The 21,479-nt window shown below is 39.8% G+C and overlaps 2 protein-coding genes across 4 annotated transcripts in view; one reads left to right on the top strand and one right to left on the bottom strand.

The window, feature by feature from the left end:
* The window catches only part of rg (A kinase anchor protein rugose), a 446,901-nt gene that overhangs the window by 366,125 nt on the left and 59,297 nt on the right, over nucleotides 1-21,479 (top strand). Inside the window, exons 41-42 of the mRNA XM_074098176.1 lie at nucleotides 6,173-6,290; nucleotides 7,279-7,381. Coding sequence (XP_073954277.1) covers nucleotides 6,173-6,290; nucleotides 7,279-7,381 — 221 coding nt within the window. The remainder of the gene's footprint in view (nucleotides 1-6,172; nucleotides 6,291-7,278; nucleotides 7,382-21,479) is intronic.
* The window catches only part of LOC141435475 (trehalose transporter 1-like protein), a 51,320-nt gene continuing 39,037 nt past the window's right edge, over nucleotides 9,197-21,479 (bottom strand). For all 3 annotated transcript variants that reach the window (XM_074098163.1, XM_074098164.1, XM_074098165.1), the window contains exons 3-5: nucleotides 14,367-14,496; nucleotides 11,607-11,792; nucleotides 9,197-10,802 (exon numbers count right to left, since the gene is read on the bottom strand). In XM_074098163.1, coding sequence (XP_073954264.1) covers nucleotides 9,646-10,802; nucleotides 11,607-11,792; nucleotides 14,367-14,496 — 1,473 coding nt within the window. In that variant the 3' untranslated portion in view covers nucleotides 9,197-9,645. The remainder of the gene's footprint in view (nucleotides 10,803-11,606; nucleotides 11,793-14,366; nucleotides 14,497-21,479) is intronic.

Below are 21,479 nucleotides of genomic sequence, written 5' to 3'. Positions count from 1 at the left end.
AGTGAGTTCACCATATATTTTATTTTCATTCTGGACATAATACATTGTGAACATAATTAAGATTTTGGATATTTCTTTTTATATTTTTCTAACTTTTTTAATATCACTATATTAAGAGGCTGTTTCACCACCCATTGATTAATTTTATTTGATAGGTGAATGTGACGCCGTCACTGTTTGTTTTATTCGAATAGACGGAGACGGCATCACATGAATCCGTCAGTTAAAAATAATCAATGGGTGTTAAACACGGGTGTTAAAACAGCCCCTAAATATACTTAGTCTTTAAAAAGCCGGCAGCGAACATGGCTCCTCTTGACTCATTCATTTCATAGTGCTCTTAGGTGGTGGTGATCATTTCCCATTAAATGAGCACTCGTTTTCCTCCCTCTCATAACAAAAAAAAGACCTCTTTGATTTAATTTAATATATAAATTGTTCTCACTTCGACTTTGCGCATCGTATTATTTCGATAGAAAGCTTACGTTCTAGAAAATCACCCCGCAGGAAAATGTAAATTTTACTCACGTTCGGGTTTTTTCTTCAAAAGTATTTTCTGTACTCGCCGTATATTTCAATGTCCAAATAGAAACCAATTAGCTACTTATTCCCGATCAAAAATGAACTGAGTTTACCAAAATTCCTTATAGGAGCTAGCCGCATGCTAACCCTACCACTCGTACCGTCCGCAGCATCGAGCAACGAGCACTCCGAGCACATATAGCGCACATATTATATATTTTTATTGCTTTTTCTGGGGCACGCGAAGGTGACAATTTGTATCCAAAGGACTGTACGCAAAATTATTCGAGTTTAAAAAAAATCAAATGTAAAAAACAAAAGATAACAGAAAAGATACAATTTAAGTACGAATATTCTATTGAGCACCACAATTCAGTACAATGAGTTTCCAAAAAAAGACAAATTGCATGACTAGTGGGTCTAGAAAAATGTGTCATGCATGTGTGAGTGTTCAAGATAACAGTTTTTAATTATTGTGTTTTTGATAATGACTTTATGTAGAGCAGACGAAAATCATTTTGAGTTTGTGACGTGGCCCTTTGTGTCATAAGTAGACATGTATTATTTTATGGGGAAAAGTACGAGGGGGGTCTATACATACTTATATACTAGCATATTATGCTTCCACGGACGTAGCTGTGGTGCACGGCTGATATCGAAAAGCAAGGATAATTTTATTGTATAATTGATACAGACCTACGCAAATAACGCCCAAACCAATCAATTACTCGCAAACGTTTGAAGCGTAAATAAATACTAACCACCCCGGCATTTATTACAGTCTAATTAATAAGCGCTTATAAAAACTTTACTATCCGTTGCGAGCAGGTACGGAGCCCGCCACCTGCTATCGCTACGGCAGTTGGTCGCTGTTTTTTTTGCCCTTCTCGGTGTCGCCCTGCGCCGTAATGGGCGAACTTGTCTCCGTCACTTGCCTTATTTACGGTGCCTGATAGCATCACCAGCGTTGACAAGACCCGGCTGGCCTTCAGCGCGGAGGTTTTGTCCTCATTGTTTCTGCGAGCCTGGTCCTCATGTTAGCAGAGCGTGTTTTAAAAAGGGGGTCGCAGATCACCGCGGGGGGTTATTGTATGTTATTTATCGCACAAAGGACAAACGGGCATGCGGTACACCTGATGGTGAACAATCTTCACTGCCTGTGGACACTCGCGTCGCGACTCTATGGGAGTCAGTGGTGCGGCACCGATTTTAATAAAGAAATACATTCCATTCTTTAGGGGTCCTTATAGAGTTGTATTTTATAACAGTATTGTAAAAACAACGGTTTTTGAACTATGGTGGCGTGGCACATGACTATTGATAAGAAATGAAAATGTTCTCTGTTGTATTTCCTTCTAGAATTGATGTGACTTTGTCCCTTCTCGTTATACTTAGGCTGCAGTTTCCACGCAGGTACTTGTACCTACTATTATCTATTCTGTGATGCAGGCCCAGTGCGGCGGCGCTTCGCATGTGTGCGCAGCTTTCCTCACGATACATTTCTTCACCGTAAAGCTCGTGGTGGAAAATTATTTATTTATTTACCAATAAAAAAATACAGCATTACAGTAAAACCAATGCGCTGTCAAATTCAAATTATACAAAATAAAACACAAAAAATACATTAAAAACACAAAAAAACCGGCCAAGTGCAAGTCGGACTCGCGCACCGAGAGTTCCGTACAAATATTTTTATCATAAGATGTAACTAAAAATTTATCCTTTTCGGAATTTTCCCTTTATCTGTGCTCTATCTAGGACGTTGCTTCGTACCAAGTACTTGATATGAATTTCAGCTTGATACCTTCCTGAGAAAAAAGGTCTTGACAAACAGACAGACGGACAACAAAGTGATCCTATAAAGGTTCCGTTTTTTCCCTTTGAGATACGGAATCCTAAAAATACGTACCTTACGTACGTTCCTCTACATGAAAAGCCCTGAAACCACTATTTAGGCTGCTACGGTTATACAAAACATTTACGTAATTATTCTATGATCATGTATCACCACACAAAACACTGCTGCAAATCCATTAGATATCGCAACCATTCATCAAACCTCCTAATACCGATGATAAATCAGAGCAGAGCACGTGTTGCATTCGCATGCTCCCGCGCATGGCGTGACCGGCCGCCGTTAGCGCGCTAATGCGTGTTTCCTAACCGCCGACTATTCATAATCTCCTGGTACTCTCGGTCGTTAATGTCTTCGTTACATCCGATTTTAATGTAGGTTTTATAACAATCAACAAAACGGACAATATTTTGGAAATGAGACTCATCAGACACTGAGCACACCCAAAACTGGTAGCGTTTATAAAAGATGCATTTTACACCGAGAAATGAAGTTTTAGTATCTAAATGCAGTCTCGATCACAAATTTTAGCGTAAAGTTTACAGAATCTAATTAAAAAATGTTTTTTAAATATCATGGGACACTTGACGCCAAATGACCTAGTCCCAAACTAAGCAAAGCTTTGTACTATGGACACTAGGCAACGGATAGACATAACTTATATAGATAAATACATACTTCAATACATATTAAACATCCAAGACCCGAGAACGAACATTCGTATTATTCATACAAATATCTGCCCCGGCCGGGATTCGAGCCCGGAACCTCAAGCTTCGTAGTCGGTTCTCTAACCACTTGGCCATCCGGTCGTGCAAAAACATAATATGCACTGACAATACCAACAGAAAATATATCTGTCTTTTGAGGACGATCCATCGTTATAAGTCTCCCGCATGAGTCCTGCTCTGTCCGTGGTTTATCTGTCGTGGGCTCGACTGCTTGTTTGCCGGCCGCACGTGGCCGCGGCGCAATGCATGGCTAAGAGGGATTATTAACGCACTGTCAAGTGGGGTGACAACAATGTTGGCTACTTTCATAATTTTTGAAACTTGAGAAACGTTTTTCGTATTAGGTAGGCCTTTGACAAGGAAAGGGAAAACTTAAGACCAAATAGAAGGAGAATACATAAATAAATTAGGGTTGACAGTATCATTGTTCTAGGTTAACCAGGTAAACGAAAATAAAGTGTGCAAAGAAGAACGAAAAAAAACATTTACTAGTGACATTCAAGAAAAAAAATACGTAGATAGGTATTACGGTCATGAAATGGTCCCAAATTAGTGAAATACTGCCCTTACCGAAGGCGCTGGTCTTTCTTTGGGCCCATCAGACAGAACTGAACCTACTTAATCTTACTTAAGAAACAACAAACAGTAATATGTGGAGTAACTTGCAGCTATGAATAGTTATCCTACTTAGTACTCATTCAGTCCAAGCACGCTAGAAGAACCTACTCATGAGTAAAATTCAATTATCGTCAGCGAGAAGCTGTTTTTCTTAGGCAAAGGTTCTAAGAACAACACATAGCACACTTTTACGTAGATAATTTGCATTATCATGTTTCAAAATTTTTTGGAGAATCGACGGCGACGTAAATGTGGGCGTAAACCCTGGCTCATTTTGGTGATATTCACTTTTAATGCTTTTCAAAATGAGTCCCCCCATTATTTACGTTCCCTTTATAGTTTTCCACTCACAAACAAACAACACTTGTATTAGGGCACCAGCGAGATGAGCGGGCAATGCTCGAGGGTGCGAGGGACTTGACAAATTGCATTACAATTGGACAGGACGTTTATACTCCGACGCGTCTATGGGGGCCTGGTAGGCGCTGGGAAGGGGCCATAATTTAAGAGAATTTTAATACCGAAAACAAAGTTTTCCTGGCACCTAATTCAATGATTCATATGAATCTTATTTTTGCACGGTACACATTGAATAACAATAGTTTGCTAGTTCATGCTATATTATGGAATTAGACCTACTATCACGCACGACAAAAATGTGGAACCAGCTTCCTGGGACAACATTCCCGGAGCGATACAACTTAGAGATCCTTAAAAAACGAGCTTGCTTGTCAGTCTCTCAAAGAGCATTGTTTTCCCCTCTTACACAAAAAAAAATCGTTCTGTCTCGCCTTATGTTAAGACACGAAAAGCCCTCAACGAATTTGCTGATAGTTTGATATGAGTCATGAAAGCTGAATTAATTCTGCATGTGATTAATCGTAACCAGATCACACACGCTCTACTGACGAATCGTACTTGCTTTGCCAAACTTTTTACTTGCGATGCCAATCGCGCGTGCCACTTGCGTCTCTCTCCCGAAGCGATGAATGAGTTTCGCACAGTCACTGCCAAAACTATACTAGTGCGTGCTCAATGCTCATTTGCTCAATCGCATCGTCAATCAGTAACGCTTTGCGCCGACAATAGCCGGGTGCATTAGTGGGTGCATTTGCATTGTCCCGGCCCACGCGATCCGATTAGATGCCTGCTGATTGGGGTGGAGAGAATAGATCTTTGTTTTATAATTGTATTGTGTAACAACTGATTGGTCTCGTTACACTGGCGAAATGTATTGTGAGGTCATTTATAGTAGTTTGTTCAGTATCTAAATAATAAGATATTTGGACACGCGTTACAAATAAACATCAATCTGTATTATGCGTTCAATAAATTATACTGTTCACATTGTCTTGGGCTGCATTTCAATGCTAATTTGATTTTAGATTAGTATTTACATAAGTAGATGTTTGCTAGGCGCTAGGACTTTTATAATTCGCTGTTTAAATTTCTTGCCATGGTCTTTCTATTATAGCACTGCATAATTTGACCGGTAACCAATATCTAGCACAACAAAGCGATACAATAAGGCTAATTCCTAAAGCCGGTAGGACACGTCAGATATTTTAACACGCTCCGCTGTGCCAGATATTAATGCAGGTGTCTGTGCACTGCCTGAATGTTCTTCAACAAATCCTTGTGCTTGCTTACAGTACAGAGAGTATTCAAACTGCGCTGTGTTAGATACGTGTTGTACTACGACTATTTGTATGGACGAGCGACCATGTCAAACAGGTACAAATAGACGACAGCCCTCGACAAAGACATTAAAGCGTTTGATGGCGATCGCTCGTCTTGCTCAAGCCGCGCCGTTGTTCACATAAATTACCGACTAACGAACTCTTTACGACTCGTGCCTTGTCGTTTACGACACGGTCGGCTAGAACGACTTGCTATTTCTCGTTTTGATATCATTGTCTAATTGGATTAGTGAGACAAAGATGGAGAACGACAAAGTGAGTTGTAATAAGCTGTAGGTATACAAGGCGACATGATACCAGGGATCTATGCAACCCAATGTCTTAATTATAGGAATCGTTGGTTATTTGTTAGTATAAAATGTGCCGAATGAAGCAACGACGGCGTCATTCCTATTTGTAATTATAAGGAAAAGATTATCGGATCTTTATTTATTCACGCTTTTGTCGCTGTTGTTGTCGTGTGTTTTGCCAACGGACTTCCAGGCGGTGGGAGCGTCTTTACCCTTATGTAGTTAAGTGTTCCATTGGCCCGCACAAAGCGGTTTGCTTCATCTTTCATAGTTAATGCGAACTGCAAGGGAATGGAATTCGCTCCCATCGTCTGTATTTCCGGATAAATACAATTTAGTGCTCTTAAAGGTTAGAGTGAATAGACTGAACCAGTGAGATGCACCTTTGACCTCATCTGCATTTTACATCAGGTGTGCTGTTGTTCACGCACTGACTGTTGTGTATTGTTGTTGCAGGTGTTGAAGTACTGCGAGCACCTGCACGGCAAGTGGTACTTCAGCGAGATCCGCGCGATCTTTTCACGGCGCTACCTGCTGCAGAATGTGGCGATCGAGATGTTCCTCGCCAGCAGAAGTAAGGGCTTACTAATCTACATACACATGTTTTGGTAGGGTCTAAAAAGTTCGCGATACCATTAAAGCCTAGTTGACCTGCAAGAAAAAGCGTGCAACTTGCATTACATGGCGCTCGATTAGTTTAACTTACGTCTTACGATGAAAGATGGATTAAGTCAAGGAAAGTTTAATTTTCCTCAAAAATAGCCATATTTTCTTCCTATTAATCCTACACGTAATCAAGCGCAGATTAACGTATTTATATTAAAAATACGCGTGTGATTATGAAATTTGGACTTTCGAGTCAAACCTTACTACACCTCACCAGGGGCGAGGGGGACGTTCGAAAAATTGCCAAAATCTTACCTAATTAATGGACGGTCTCTAAAGCTGCCCTCTCATTAATCATTTTCCATACCCGCTTTAAATAAAATTGCTGAGGAAACAGATTTTTCACCGTGTTCTAGGTGAATTCACATGGGTGGCATTATTTGATACCTATTATGTTACAAGAACACACACACACATGCAAACGTACACGTTTATAATGATTCTGTTGTTTTTTCTGTATTAGGCATACGAAATAAAATTTCTCCTCAGGTTTTCTTTATTGCTAGTAGAGCAACAATCATTGTGGTACAACGAGGATTGACAATTCCTCCTCGTGCCGCTGTTGGAAAGAGTTGGTGGCACTACGTGGAAGAAGGGAAATTATAATCTATTAAAATAAGAAAGAAAGAAAGAAAGATTTATTTTGGCTCCATAAGTACCACCTAAAACTAAGAATAAAACTAGCACTAAAACTATGTTACTTGGCGACACGACAGGATACCAAAAAGGGTCTCCACTCAGCATGTGTTGCCGCACATTATGTGCAGTAACGCTGGTTTTCTGTGGAGCCCAAATAAGTTATTTATATAAGAACATCCCTGTCGCATTAGGTCAAGCCTGATAGATGTAGGTAAGTGTGTAAATAAATATTAAATATACCTGTCCATGTGTTCCAGCGTCGATATTCTTCGCGTTCCCGGACCAGGCGACCGTCAAGAAGGTGATCAAGGCGCTGCCGCGCGTCGGCGTCGGCATCAAGTACGGCATCCCGCAGACCAGGTCAGTGCCCACATTAACATGTTCAGACATGTTAGGTTTATTTTTCTCTTGTCAGGCCTGTGGGCGAACATGTCGCTCTCGCATCCGTCTAGTCAGCCACCAAAGACGTTGTGCACAGGCAACACGCCAAAATTCGTCTGGAACAGACGCGTAGACTGATTAATGAGGTTTATTTGACACATAGCTAATTTACTTATAGCTTATAGCGTACATCCTGCCCATGTTACTGTCAGTTACATTCCTAGTCTCATCGCGGTCTGATTACAAATCACAAGTTACTGAGTTTTGATATAAAACGATCCAATGAACTCAAAGCGCCATCTACTAGTTTCGCGCGAAACTAGAAGGCTTTAACTTTTAGAATGGTTCGTGTCAAGTGCTAAAGTTCTTATGTAGTAAACTCAACCGTCGATAGATGGCGCTACCATCTTGATTATTTAAATTGTTCTAAAGAATTTTTAAAGATACAGGGATTACAGGGTGTTTGTGACCATGGGGCTGATTCAAAGATTAAAAGAATTTATTTGCTCAGAATACAGTGGTGCAGATGTAACATTGTTAATTTTAAATATGTCCAGTGTATTCAGCCTGCATGCACCAGCCGTGCAAACATTTGTCGGAGTGATACAATTAAAATAAAATAATGTCAAAAATCCCAAAAAATAATAATTACAATATAATAATAATAACATAATCAATAACAGTCAAATATTTGAAAAATTAAAATGTCAGTCACGATTTAAATAATTCTTGATGGTGTAAAAACAACGTTTCAAGAGCCAGGTAGTCAATTTATACTTAGAACTATTGCCGTCGAGTAATTTTATGTCCTCAGGTAAGTTATAGTATATGTCAATGCACATGTTGAAACATTTTTCTTATAGATCATTTTATGAGCTCGTGGTCTATACAATAAATTCATAATTTTAATTCTGGTTTCTCTCTGTAATAGGTACTTCACCTCGTCTTTAAATAAAGATCTTTCAGCATTTACAAACAGACCTGTCTACTACTACTACTACTACTACTACCTTCTACTCACATAACTAAGCTACTTTTGGTTTGCAACATTTTCATAAAACTTAAATTTAGATCATTTATTTTATTGATCCTCAAAGTTTAATTATTAAATCAGTCTAACGATCGTTAGACTCTAACGGACATGGCGGTGTTATCGCTGTCTCTTGGTGCGGGGGCCTTGAAATATTTTTTGGCATTTATTTGACATCTCCAAGACAAACATTTATCAATGTGCCGTCAATTTAATATTGTATATTGTATCGCATACATTGAAAATTACATTTAATTTGTTTGAATAAAAATGAAATTAACATTATTCATAGGTTTGAGGTAGCCGTGGTGGCCTAGTGGTTTGACCTATCGCCTCTCAAGCAGAGGGTCGTGGGTTCAAACCCCGGCTCGCACCTCTGAGTTTTTCCAAATTCATGTGCGCAATTACATTTCAAATTTACCACGAGCTTTGCGGTGAAGGAAAACATCGTGAAACCTGCACAAACCTGCGAAGCAATTCAATGGTGCGTGTGAAGTTCCCAATCCACACTGGGCCCGCGTGGGAACTGTGGCCCAAGCCCTCTTGTTCTGAGGAGGCCTGTGCCCAGCAGTGGGACGTATATAGGCTGGGATGATGATGATGATGATAATAGTTTTGAAAAGTAGCTGCTCAGTTATGCGAGTAGATTTAATGCTTGGATTTAATGGATTTAATGCCCCATGGTCAGAGTCAGAGACTCCCTGTATAATCATCTATTTGTGATATTTATAAGGATGAGAGGGCAATAAAATTAAACGACAAAGTAAAACAACACAATTATATTTGGTGTATGTCTAAATTTCATCACAGTGTAAACTCACTACATATCCAAACAAAACCATTACCCTCCGCGTTCGCAGCTGAGCAACAAATTACCCTGCATTTATAAAACATATCTCATTTATTCACATAAACTCTTTGTACAAATTTAATAATTACTTAAAAAATAAAGCCGCAACCAGCGCTGAACTGGACTGGTAGGTAACATTCTGTACTTAAAACTAGAAAAACATTTCTTAATAGTTAAATATCGTCACCGAGTATAAAACCTAACAGTAACAATATGGAATGTTAAATTAACGTCACTCGAAATACCTATAATACTGATCACATATCCATTTAAAACGATATATTTATACTATTCACAAATTGGTAACTAATTTTTGTAACTTGGTATTGGCGAGTATCAGACGAATAGTACTTGGCTGATATTCTATTCGTGGTGAACTGAACCTTTCTCATCGTCTTTTTTGATCCAGCTCGGTGAAAATATATCTTTATTCTTTTCTAAAGATACGGACGCGCCCGCACTGTGCCGCCTCTCCACCGGCCGCCGTTCAATACTGCATTGCTTATTATAGCCAATTTCAGGATCGCAATCCTTCTTCTCTTCGTCGAATTGTCTCATGATCTCAGTCAGAGATTTCCCTTTCGTTTCTGGAAGGAAGAGCTTGCAGTAAGCAGCGCCTAAGAGAGCGCAGAACGCAAACAGGTACAACGTGCCGTTGCTCGTGAGAATGTTCGCTAGCTGAGGATACGTCTTTATGTTGAAGAAGATGAGGACGTAGGCACAGCACGCCGTCGCCCCAGACATGACACCCCTGATGTCTTGAGGGTACAGCTCCCCTGACATGATCCACGGCAGTTGAAGGAAGCCGACCATACTGAAGGATACGTGTAGTAAGACACACGCCAGCTTTATCATCGGTGGGCCGTTGACGCTGTCGCATATCGCAGCACCCAGCATCGCCGCACCAAGAAGCAAACCTGATGCTGCCGCCAACGTCTTCCTTCTGAAGCTGTTGATCAGACAAGCACCCACGGCTCCCATGAACACGCGAACACCCCCAACTATTATAGAGGCCGTGAACCCGTTGACGGTCTTGTCAACTGAATGGAAGAAATCAACGGCGTAGTACAAAATGACGTAGATTCCCGACATCTCTTGGAACACGAAGAAGACTATCAAAAGAGCGAACGGTTTGAGCACGCTGCGTCGCTTAAAAAGACCGAGCTTTTGTTTAAAGGTCATACTTTCTCCGGTCTTTCTATCTTTCGTGAATTCCATGAGCTCCTGTTGGGCGGTGCTGTTGTTCTGTCTGAGCCAGAACATGGAGTTGTAGGCCTCCTTCATTTGTCCCTTGGAGGCGAGCCAGAGGGGGGACTCGGGGACAAAGTACATGAGGAAGGGCGTGAGAAGGGAGACGCCGGCGCAGATGGCCGCAACCTTGCGCCAGTGCACGAAGGCGCCGAGCGAGTACACCACGAAGATGCCCGTGGAGACCAGGCCGGGGCCCAGCGCGCTCAGCACGCCGCGCTTCTCCGGCGTCGTGATTTCCGCCACGTAGATGTAGGAGACTGTTGACATACCTGGAAATTGAGAAAGTCCCGTTAGTAAATGCAGGTGCAGGTGTCCGTTTGCAGGTGGTAGAACCTTGTGCAAGGTCCGCCCGGATTGCTACCACCATCTTGCTCGCTAATCTTGCCGTGAAGCAGCAGTGCTTGCAATGTTGTGCGGCGTGGAGAGTAAGTCAGCCGGTGAAATTACTGGCACGTGAGGTATCCCATCTTAGGCCTCTAGGTTGGCAACGCGTCTGCAATACCCCTGGTCTTGCAGATGTTTATGGGCGGTGGTGATCTCTTACCATCAGGAGATCCACTTGCTCGTTTGCCATCCAGTCGAATAAAAAAAAATGGCTGCATGTACTCTAAGTTTGACATAGGAACAGCTGATAATTAAAAAAAATAGCTTTTCTTCTTTTGCAATAGACGCTCAACTCAAATTTTTCCATTTATGCTATTAGGGTGCAATATTATGCAATGCACACATTATTATTATTATTATATTTAGCCTATAACTGTGTCCCACTGCTGGGCAAAAGCCTCTCCTCTTGACTTCCACATCTCCCTATCCAGAGCTATATTTGGCCACTCACTCAGTTCCGCGTCCAGGTCACATATTCTCTCCAAAACATGCACATGGTAATTAACTGGGGAGGTCAATGCTATCATCGTTGGAAGTCGCAGCAGCTGTATTAAACTGAAGCTGCTTAGCAAAATCACTGCATAGTGCCGCTATAAATGAGATACTAAAGAGCTAGAGGACGCAGATGATCCTCGCGAAACCGAAAGAACTTGTCAAGCAGTGATTACATGAAGTTTACAAGTACTAACCGATGGTGAACCCAGTGATGAACCGCCCGACGCAGAGGTACACGTAGGTCTCCGCGAAGGCGATGACCAGCCAGCCCAGCAGGTTGGGCAGCACGATGGACTGCAGCAGCAGCCGCCGCCCCACCGCGTCCACCATCATTCCGCCCAGCAGCGCGCCGATCGGGTTCGATATCACGCCCAGACTCGCTGCAGACAACGGTTGATTGTTCAATAGCAAAGTTCGGCAGCATAAAAATGATTCTAGAGCGCAACTCTAATATTATATTAACCGCCATCCATTGATTTATTTGACGGATAAATGTGATACCGTCTCTGTTTGTTTTGTTGGAATAGACGGAGACATCATCACATCTATCCGTCAAATAAAAGTAATCAATGGATGGTGAAACAGGCCCATACCCTATAACTGTGTCCCACTGCTGGGCAAAGGTGTCCCCTCTCGACTTCCACATCTCCCTTTCCAGAGCTATATTTAGCCACTCACACGCTTCCGCGTCCAGGTCACCCCACCATCTCCGCCTCGGCCTGCGTTGCCGTCGGTGCCCATCATGCGGCTTTGTGTGCCCATCTTTGTGGGTGCTTCCGGCAGACATGCCCGGCCCAGTCTCATTTAAGCTTGGCGGTTGCTTTTTCAACATCAGCTATTCGAGTTTTGGAGCGCAATGTGGTGTTCCGGATAACCAACTGATCGGATGGCTGTGATAACCAGATTCATTTTCAATGAGGATTTCTAGATAGGGGAAATGTCGCTAGATGGCGTTAGAATCAGGAGTTCCGTTTCATCGCGTATCAATTGGAGACTTGCGTTCGGCAGCTCATAAAAAGTACAGTGCGACAAAGATCATAATGAACGTGGTTAAAAACGGAACTAACGAGGCTATCTTGCAAAACGTTACTTGTCAGTTGTTCGCCGCGAATGTCGCTGTTTATATATTTTGTTACAAGTGCTTACTGAAGCGTCAATCATAGAGATTCTGAGATAAATACACTTATTTTTACTACTAAGTACACCTCGCTATAATAATAGAAGGACGTCCTGCCATAAAAGTGGAGCTAGCAACAGCATCTCACGATTGTATTCACGTGAATCAAATTAAACATTTCGCTAGCAATTTCGTGGCGACATCGCCGCGGACTGCCTTGAGCGTTGTTGTGCAAAATTCAATTTGTAACAATCGAAAGTTATTAAATGATAAAAATAACAATAATTTGACGTATTTAAACATCATCGATTAGCGATGGTGACCAATTATTATAGTGAGAAAGAGCAATAAACTTTTTGATAGTCCGATTATATTGGACATAACATACATACTCGTACACATAAATTTATTTGTTCATTAGGGTACTGATCACCCTTTGCCCTCTGTCTGATATTGTCATTTGTTCGTTTATAATACCGGGTGTGGCTTGTAATATGAGCAAGTATAGCTCCTCAAACTGAACAACATTAGTGCAGCGACTTTAAAAAAAATAGTTTTTAATTACTTTTAAGTTTATTCGAAGAAGCAATGTAAAGCAAAATGCTTGATGTTTGTAGTGTGACAGGCGACGTCAAATGTGTTCTAGGATGGCGTACACACATTGATAAGCATTAATTTGTATGAAAAATGGAAAATTCTATTATTTTTAAAAGTCGCTGAACTAATGTTGTTTAGTTTGACGAGGACGATCTGTGTTTTAACTTTTTGCTCGTATTACAGGCCACACCCGGTCCGGTACGCTTGTTTAATATCATTCACAACTATGCGTGATCAGTAATAGGGTGCAGCGCTTATGCTATCTCTCTCCGCGGTATCAGGGCAGCAGGAATGCATTGTAAATAAAGGGGAGGCAAAAGTTCTAATTCAAAGGCATTAGGTTCAAATTTCCCTTCGATCAAAATAAAGTCTTATTGGAAATACTCAGCAAATAATTTGTGTACAAGAACTGGCCAAACAACGCTATCAAGTTTACTCAGTCAACGTTGATTTTTCCACTTGTTTAATGTTATAAATGAGAAAGTAATTTGATAAGGAATAATGTCAGTCGAGAATTGCGCTGTTTCTGTTTGTGTGTAACAAGTTGGAACTAAAACACGGTACACAGAGACTAACTTTAAACAATTATCACATGTGCAACACCCGTTTCCGTTAGCCATTTGTAATTAACAGAAGCAGGTACTGTACTATCATAGTTCGTTGGAATATTCCATATAAATTTTCATTACGCTTTATGAACTATGATGTGTAGATGTAACACATTGATGATTATTGGACTTGATAATTCTGATATAAAACAGGCGTGTGAGGCCCGTTTGCCGGTAGCACGCTATAAACACACATGTTTTTGAGCAGAGCATGTGTTTGTTATTATTTCACTCGAGGGAAATTTGGCACTGAAACCAGTACCAAAATATCGCCGCCCACTATCCATAGCTAACGAGTTCATTCACTATAATGCGGGAGGAAAACTATGCTTGTTCGTGAAAATACGTGAGGATAGATTGTTCCAAAACAGAATTATAAGTTTCTTCAGTATAACCTACCACAGCTGCTGCAATTCTGGTCAACACTTCACTAAAATGCGTCAATTTCTTAGCAATTATTCCCGTCTTGTTATGTTTTAAAGCCGCTTCCAACCGAAACAACTGGAGGTCTCTATGGGGAAGGCCTATGTCCAATAGTGGACGTCCTACGGCTGATATGATAATGATGATGACATGATTTGTTTAATGGTATATTAGGTAACTTGAGTTGTTTTTGTTATTTCTGAACTTACCTATCCATGAGCTCTGCTCGAAAGTGATGTTGGGGTGTTCAAGACCGTACTGGGGCAGCAGCACTGCCGAGAAGCCCTGGCAGAAGCCCACCGATATGTTGATCGACTGCGCCGCCAGTGCTGCCAATACCTGGAAAGTTATGATCGCCTGGTCAATATAAATTTACTAGGTGCGTTTAAAAAGTTATGGTCTCGTAAGACCCACGTCAAATTTCGATTAGAATTTATAACTTAGGCCGTCTTGCAGGAAAAATAAATCTAGATTTAGTAGTTAATCCAGGATTAAGCTTGACAGTTCCATACGATTTGACACTACTAAACTGAGCTTAACGCTAACTCGAGATTTATGTGTTTACTGCAAGTGGGCCTTAATGTCTATCCATAAAAGTTGACATTTTGCTTTGACGTATGTTCTAAATTTAGAATTTAGGATGTTGGAGGAGGAGGATGACATTGAAAGGTCGGCGAAAACCTGAACATTCCAGCAAATTTGCCGTGCATTTAGGTATTTGACGAATTCACAGTTGTCGCACATCGACAACGAGTTAATGGGCACTAACTGGATATAAATTGCCACAGCACATCCGCAAATTACCGTTCAAGTATCCTATCAACCATTTTTTTTTATTCGCGTGTTACGCGTTCTTCATGGGTCATGGGTGGGTCTCTTAAAAGTGACGTCAATGTATCAGTTTTCCCTAATCTGTTTATAATAACATTCAGGGAATAAAAACATTCTCAGTGTCTACAATATAATTAGTACTAAAATTACATGTACACCAATTTTTAAAATTAACTGATGAAAAAGAAATTTGCTAAGTATATTATACATAATATACATAAATATATGGTAAAATCGATTAAATAAATGATGTGCGCATTACCATAAATTGGTGGTCTTTGTTACAAGGCCACGATCTTAGAGACTGAATACTCGTTTATGTTATAACTGAACTGAATAATATTCGTAGCTGATGTGAATGAGATATCGTCGTCGTAGCATCTGTTTACATCTAATGCTGTGCATGTAAATTATTATTATGTAAATTGTAATTATTTATGTATGCTTATGTAATTATGTATGTACCTATTGTATTTAATACGAATATCTGCTCTCGAGCCTTAGTTTTTTACCTGGTACCCATAATACACGCTTGGCTTACTTTGGGATTGGTCGCTTACGACTTACGCTACTGTAATGAACACGGCAGGCGGCGCGCGCGCACGTGGCCGCAGCGAATTATTGACGCTCGTGTCAACTTTGCGCTTCAGTGTGACAATAAATCGGTCTGCTAATTGTTGATTGTTGACGGTGATATAAAGCTAGGTTTAAGTTACTTATTTAATGACAGAGGTAACGAGCTGACTACAGAGTAATTCTGTTTTACTGATTTTACTTTGTGCACTAGATAAATAGTAGATTGTACAACGAGAGCATAAAATGAGCCATTTTACCCGAGACAATGAATTGACACGACGAGTGGAAAATGGGTTTAATGCTAGAGTTTACACTCTGCTTTTCACTTCGATTGCGAGATGAAATATAGCAATAGGTAGTGGAAACAAGTGTTCAGTTATTAGGTACTTACCTTTTATTTTTCATGCATTGCTATATAATTATTAACAGAGAGCGGATTTTTCATGGCATTTTTTGACCTCTCATAGTGACTTCTCAGTTATCGACTCTACCTAAATGATGTCGATATATTAGACTTTCAATTAGATTGTCGTAAACTCATCTCGTACTTGTAAAAAAAGTACCTATGTATTTAAAAACCGGAAAATAATTGAATTGAATTAGATAATTTATGTGACATTGCCATGCCTGCCCAGGGCCCATATGAAACTAACGGAACTGAAATTATTAAATTACATAGATATTGATATTCATTCATTTATCATTGCATATGTCTATTTCACATTTTCAACTGCTCGAAAGTTAATTGAAAGAGATTTGCTCTTTAACTTAGGCCGCGTATTGTTTACCTCTACTTTTAATCTTCTTTAGTACCTATGTTGTGTATCGATATATGTATGTATATCGGAAGTCAATAAGAGAAGTCACTATGACAGGTCAAAAAATTCCATAAAAATTCCGCTCTCCGATTATAATTTTTTAAGTTTTATTGATTTATTTGATCGATTTTTTAAAAAATATTTAAATATAGAAACTTTTTTGTTTCTGGCTGTTTACACCTGATTGCCTTGGTCTTAGACGAAGATTTTACTTTATGCACTAGAGCATAAAAAGTAATTTTATGTCGCCTACATCCAGCATCCAGTTTACGAGCGTGAGAAGTGTAAGACTTTAAATCCATGGCATCGGAGCCTGCTCCTCTGACATTTAATGTGCATTTAATACGTGTTTCTAGACGATACTAAAGACCATCTCGTAATTGCGTTTATGTGTGCAGCCAGCCACCGGAACGTCTCGGCGACGCACCCGCTATTTATCGCGACCGGCCGGATGCCGCCGCACGATTACCGGACAATTATCGGAGCGCGGAAAGTTCCCAAAACACTATAGTTGTTAGCATCCGATGTAAACAGTAACACGTGGCTTCCCACGCGGGTTCGTTTACAACCTGGGATCCGCTTTATGCGTATTCTTATAACTTAGTACTCAAGTCGATAGAATGACAAGCTTTTACCAGATTCCCACACAAGACTTCGTGTTATGTTTGGATTGAGGTCGTATCATTTTAGCCTCTCCATTTCACAATCTCTTTTGTAACGTCGTCTTCTACCGTTTGACAGAAATAAATAAGCATTGAAAGCAAAGTCGTGCCTGTTGTGCTTGGTCATGGGGCAGTCTTGGCAGGGCCGAATTTACCATTAGGCAGAATAGGAAACTGTCTAGTGGCCCCGATTCAGCTAGGTTCCCCGCGCGCGCACTACAGAAATTGAAAATGTTTCATCCTTTCGACGCATGTTGTCAGCTAATTTGATTGAACTTGAGAAGAGCTGATGATCTTCAAATGGCAAAAAGGGGCCCCGAGAATTTACATTGCTTTAGGGCCCCGACATGGTCAATCCAGCCCTGTGCGTAGGTGCTTAGCAAACATGGTCATAACGGTGTTGGCACTGTTGGAATTTCCGACTCGGAATATGCACGCGTTTTACAATACGAACGCACTCACATAATATTTTGAGCAGCGGGATAAGTGTGATAGGTATAGGTATACTTAACGGGTGGGCTCTGTACTAACAGGAGCAAAACATTAAAACCAAAGTTCTGCTACTCAAATGGAACTACTTTAGTTCTGCATCTTTCAAAAATTAAGTAATTTTACCATTATATGTATTTCAAACAAAACAAATGGTATTTTCAATGTACTCGTACCTCATCCAATAGCCTAAATGACATCGCCTGTCACGTAACAAAACAACGGATTTCGCAATACATTGCTTGTCCAATTGAACTGTAAACTAAACATAGGTGAAAATCAAAACATAAGTTATTTTCAAAAGTTGTGGAACTAAATTAGCTCAGGATAAAGAGCGGAAACTGTTGTTTAATCTTTTGCTCCTGTTACAGGACCTACCCGGTATAAGTAGGTAAGTATTTACCTATACTATACGGGCGCGCTCTTTGTCCCTTTTTATAACGTTCAAAAAGTATTATTATGATTACATAATCGCAATCTTTACTTTTTTTATTTGCTGCGCCATTTAAATTAAAATGTACCTAACCTACAACAATAATTTATTGATACTGCTATTATTTCTCAATACTGCTTGCATACATTTACGTCTAGCACAAAACGTCGTTAAATTCGGAATTAAAGTGCATAAAATGCACTTAAAGTATCGTAAACCATTGCGATAACAGCCGTCAACGACTTGCACAACAAAAAGGAACGCGATAAACATTTTAATAAAATAGTAAAATTACGATATAGTATGTCGTGATCGCGATACACCGTAAAGTTGCGAGTTTACATTCACACTTCTGAGGTTGTTATGAGACCCTGGTAGCATCAGGTTCTATGTAAAAACTAGGTACTTACTGATTATCAAAGCTTTAGAGTTCCTCAAACTTGTAGAAAGGAGAGCCATTGTTTTAAAAAGTTAATACAAGCAAATTATTTCCTAAAGTTCTCCAATGAAAGAAAATAGGTACTTACAGACCAAAACGGGTCAGTCAAAGAACTGAATCCGACTTGGTGCATCCCTTTATCACCTCTTTACGATGATATTATCCTAGTTTGTGCTATGAATAGAGAAATAACACACACCTCTCAATCCTTGCTCGTTGTTGTTCTTCTAGTATATACGAGAGAATAATAAGCTATATCCGCTCGTGCCAATCGTTAAATACATTCAGGCCATTTTTAATCAATCAGCGATATAAAGGTATCGCGATACGAATTAAGAATGAATTAACCAGTTTATTATAACCGGTTTTATTCCCAAATAAAACTTTGGTCACTCGACCGAACCGCACCGCACCGAACTCGACCGCTTAAAATTCTTCCTCTTCCATGCATTTATATTGCTGAGATATCACTTTTTGTAAAAAATTATATTGAACAGATGTCAATCCCCAAGCTAGGAGCAATCGAAGAAATAAACTACTAGTTACAAGAAATAGACTGGCTCTTTGCCGCAACAACGTGTACAGCATGGCGATCAAAATTTTAATAAACTACCGCCTGCCTTATTAGAGTTGCCAATGCGAAAATTAAAATCATTTTTATTAAATTGGCTTATGGCTTACAATTTTTATAGCCTCAATGAGTTTTTTAATTTGAGGAATAGTTTGATTACATACGACATTTATTTTATTTTAATTCTATTGTGACAATTCTTATGCGCGCGAATTCAATGGTGCGTGTGAAGTTCCCAATCCGCACTGGGCCCGCGTGGGAACTATGGCCCAAGCCCTCTTGTTCTGAGAGGAGGCCTCTGCCCAGCAGTGGGACGTATATAGGCTGGGATGGAAGGTATATTTTATACCTTAGGCTGCTATTTACTCTTAAACTACTACTAATTCTCAAGAAAACTTAACCGTTATAGTTTTCCTTGTAAGTTTGACGTTTGATATACTTACTACCAACCTGATTTTTTAAAAATGGTGAAACTATAAATGCCAAAATGGCAAAAACGGAACCCTAAAAAACAGATGAATCAAACTTGAATGAATTTATACATGTTTTTGATGTCGAGAACGCAAAGGTCCTTTAGTTTTTTTTTTGTGTTACAAATGGCTTATCTTCTGACATTTCAAAATACTAAAGTGGTTTCGTAAAATCATTTTTTGTACGTCTCAATTCGCATCAAGTCGTCAGATCTAAATTAACAATTTATCTCTTTAGAGCTTTCTGGAATGATACAGAAATACCTATTAATTTGTCATGTATCGGAAGGATATGAGAGCATGATTGCCTTGACCATGCCGCTCACCATTGCCTTCACCTTATGCTATATGGCGGCGCAAAGCACTTGAACCAACGAGCTTTTTACAATTATCTGGCAAGAAAATTATAGTTAACAGTACGGTCACCTAGTAGTTAATATTTTGATATTTTGTAATGTTCTAGTTCTATTTAGCCATCAGCCAAATATATGGTCTACCACCCTAAAGGATAATCGTAAAAGCATGTCGTAAAACAATAATGCCAATAGACGTGTCTGTCAACTTGAAAGTTCGACTTTAGCGACATATTCATTTGATAGGAACTTGTACCTAATGAGAGAGGTGTAAACGGGCAATTTTATTTTTAAAGTTTCTGGAATTTAAATTTTTCACTCAGAATTATGAGCTCTTTTGATTCTGTTGCAAAAAATGGTTTCCCAATTTTCCATGGAATTTTAGTTTTCTTTTTAATTTACCCGACAAAATTGGACCCCATGACATGTTTAAAATTTATTTATTTACCTTACACGTCCGACTTTGAGCCACTGACTTACAATATGTGTGCCAATTTTGAACTCAATCAGTTCAGTAGTTTCGGAACAAACCGCTGTGACAGATGGACAGACAGACACTAATGATCCTATAATGGTTCAGTTTTTCCTTTTTGGGTACAACACCCCAAAAAATTCCCTTAATATCCGATCAATCGTGTTCGTCTTAATTTTCATCTCAAAATACATTTAGATATTTAGTATCGCCCCTTGTCATTATTTATCTCCACCGTCCCAAGGTCCGATGCAAGAGCATTTGCGCGTAAACACACTGGAAACTTTATTTTTAGATCGCATGATCCAAAAGGCCGGTCGTGCGTCGTGCCATACGTTTCTTGGAACTAACAGTAATGGCTGCCATTCAATGCTAGATTAGTATCGAGTGCTCAAAATGGCCCCTTCAATATGCAAAATAAACTAAGTCAGCACCAAGTACCGGTATCTGTAGATCAACTGCCGGAAATTAGTTCCGATTGTAATTATTAACTCGGTTGTCTAACAAAAGAAAGCAATAGAATGTAATAGGAATTATTAACTTAATAATCTACCATCTGCTGGTATATGGGGAAAAAGTTTTTGTACGAGCTTTTTCGCTATTTTTATGTACATTTATTGCCTGTATTTGCTACCAAACTACATATCTCTGTTATCAAGTTTAAAGATGAAGAGTTACGTCCTCCAGTCCGTTCCGTACAAATTATTGTATTGCCACCGAACTTACATAAGTAGGTATGCCATTAGCTACAGATACCAAGAAGTGGTGATGGCAATTTCGCCGTCCGTTCGTCCGTCCGCGGTTCAGCTTAGGAACGCGTGGGGGTATAATACTTAGGTCTTCTACCCCTTCTCTAAAACTCAAACTTCTAAAGTCAACGCAATGTAAAGACATAATATCCATAAATATATTTATGTATAGTTTACAAAAACATATTATATTTCAGCTAAAGTGGCAATATAGAGCGGAAACCCTGAAGAGCTTTTGTATGGAAAAACCACCGCTAGAACCCCCTCTTAAGCACTAAAGGGTATATGTGTTGTTAACCGGAAACTGATACATATATATGCTAAAGGGCCACTTGTATCATATCCGCTTCCGCACTTTAATTAATAAATATTTGCCGCATATCGGCCATGATACAAACAATCGCTAAGAAACGCGGGAATTCTTTCTCGAACTCATAAAAATACGTTTAGCCTTATTAA

Source organism: Choristoneura fumiferana, chromosome 15 (genome assembly GCF_025370935.1).
Source record: "Choristoneura fumiferana chromosome 15, NRCan_CFum_1, whole genome shotgun sequence".
NCBI lineage: Eukaryota > Metazoa > Arthropoda > Insecta > Lepidoptera > Tortricidae > Choristoneura > Choristoneura fumiferana.
This window is presented reverse-complemented; position numbering and strand designations above follow the sequence as displayed.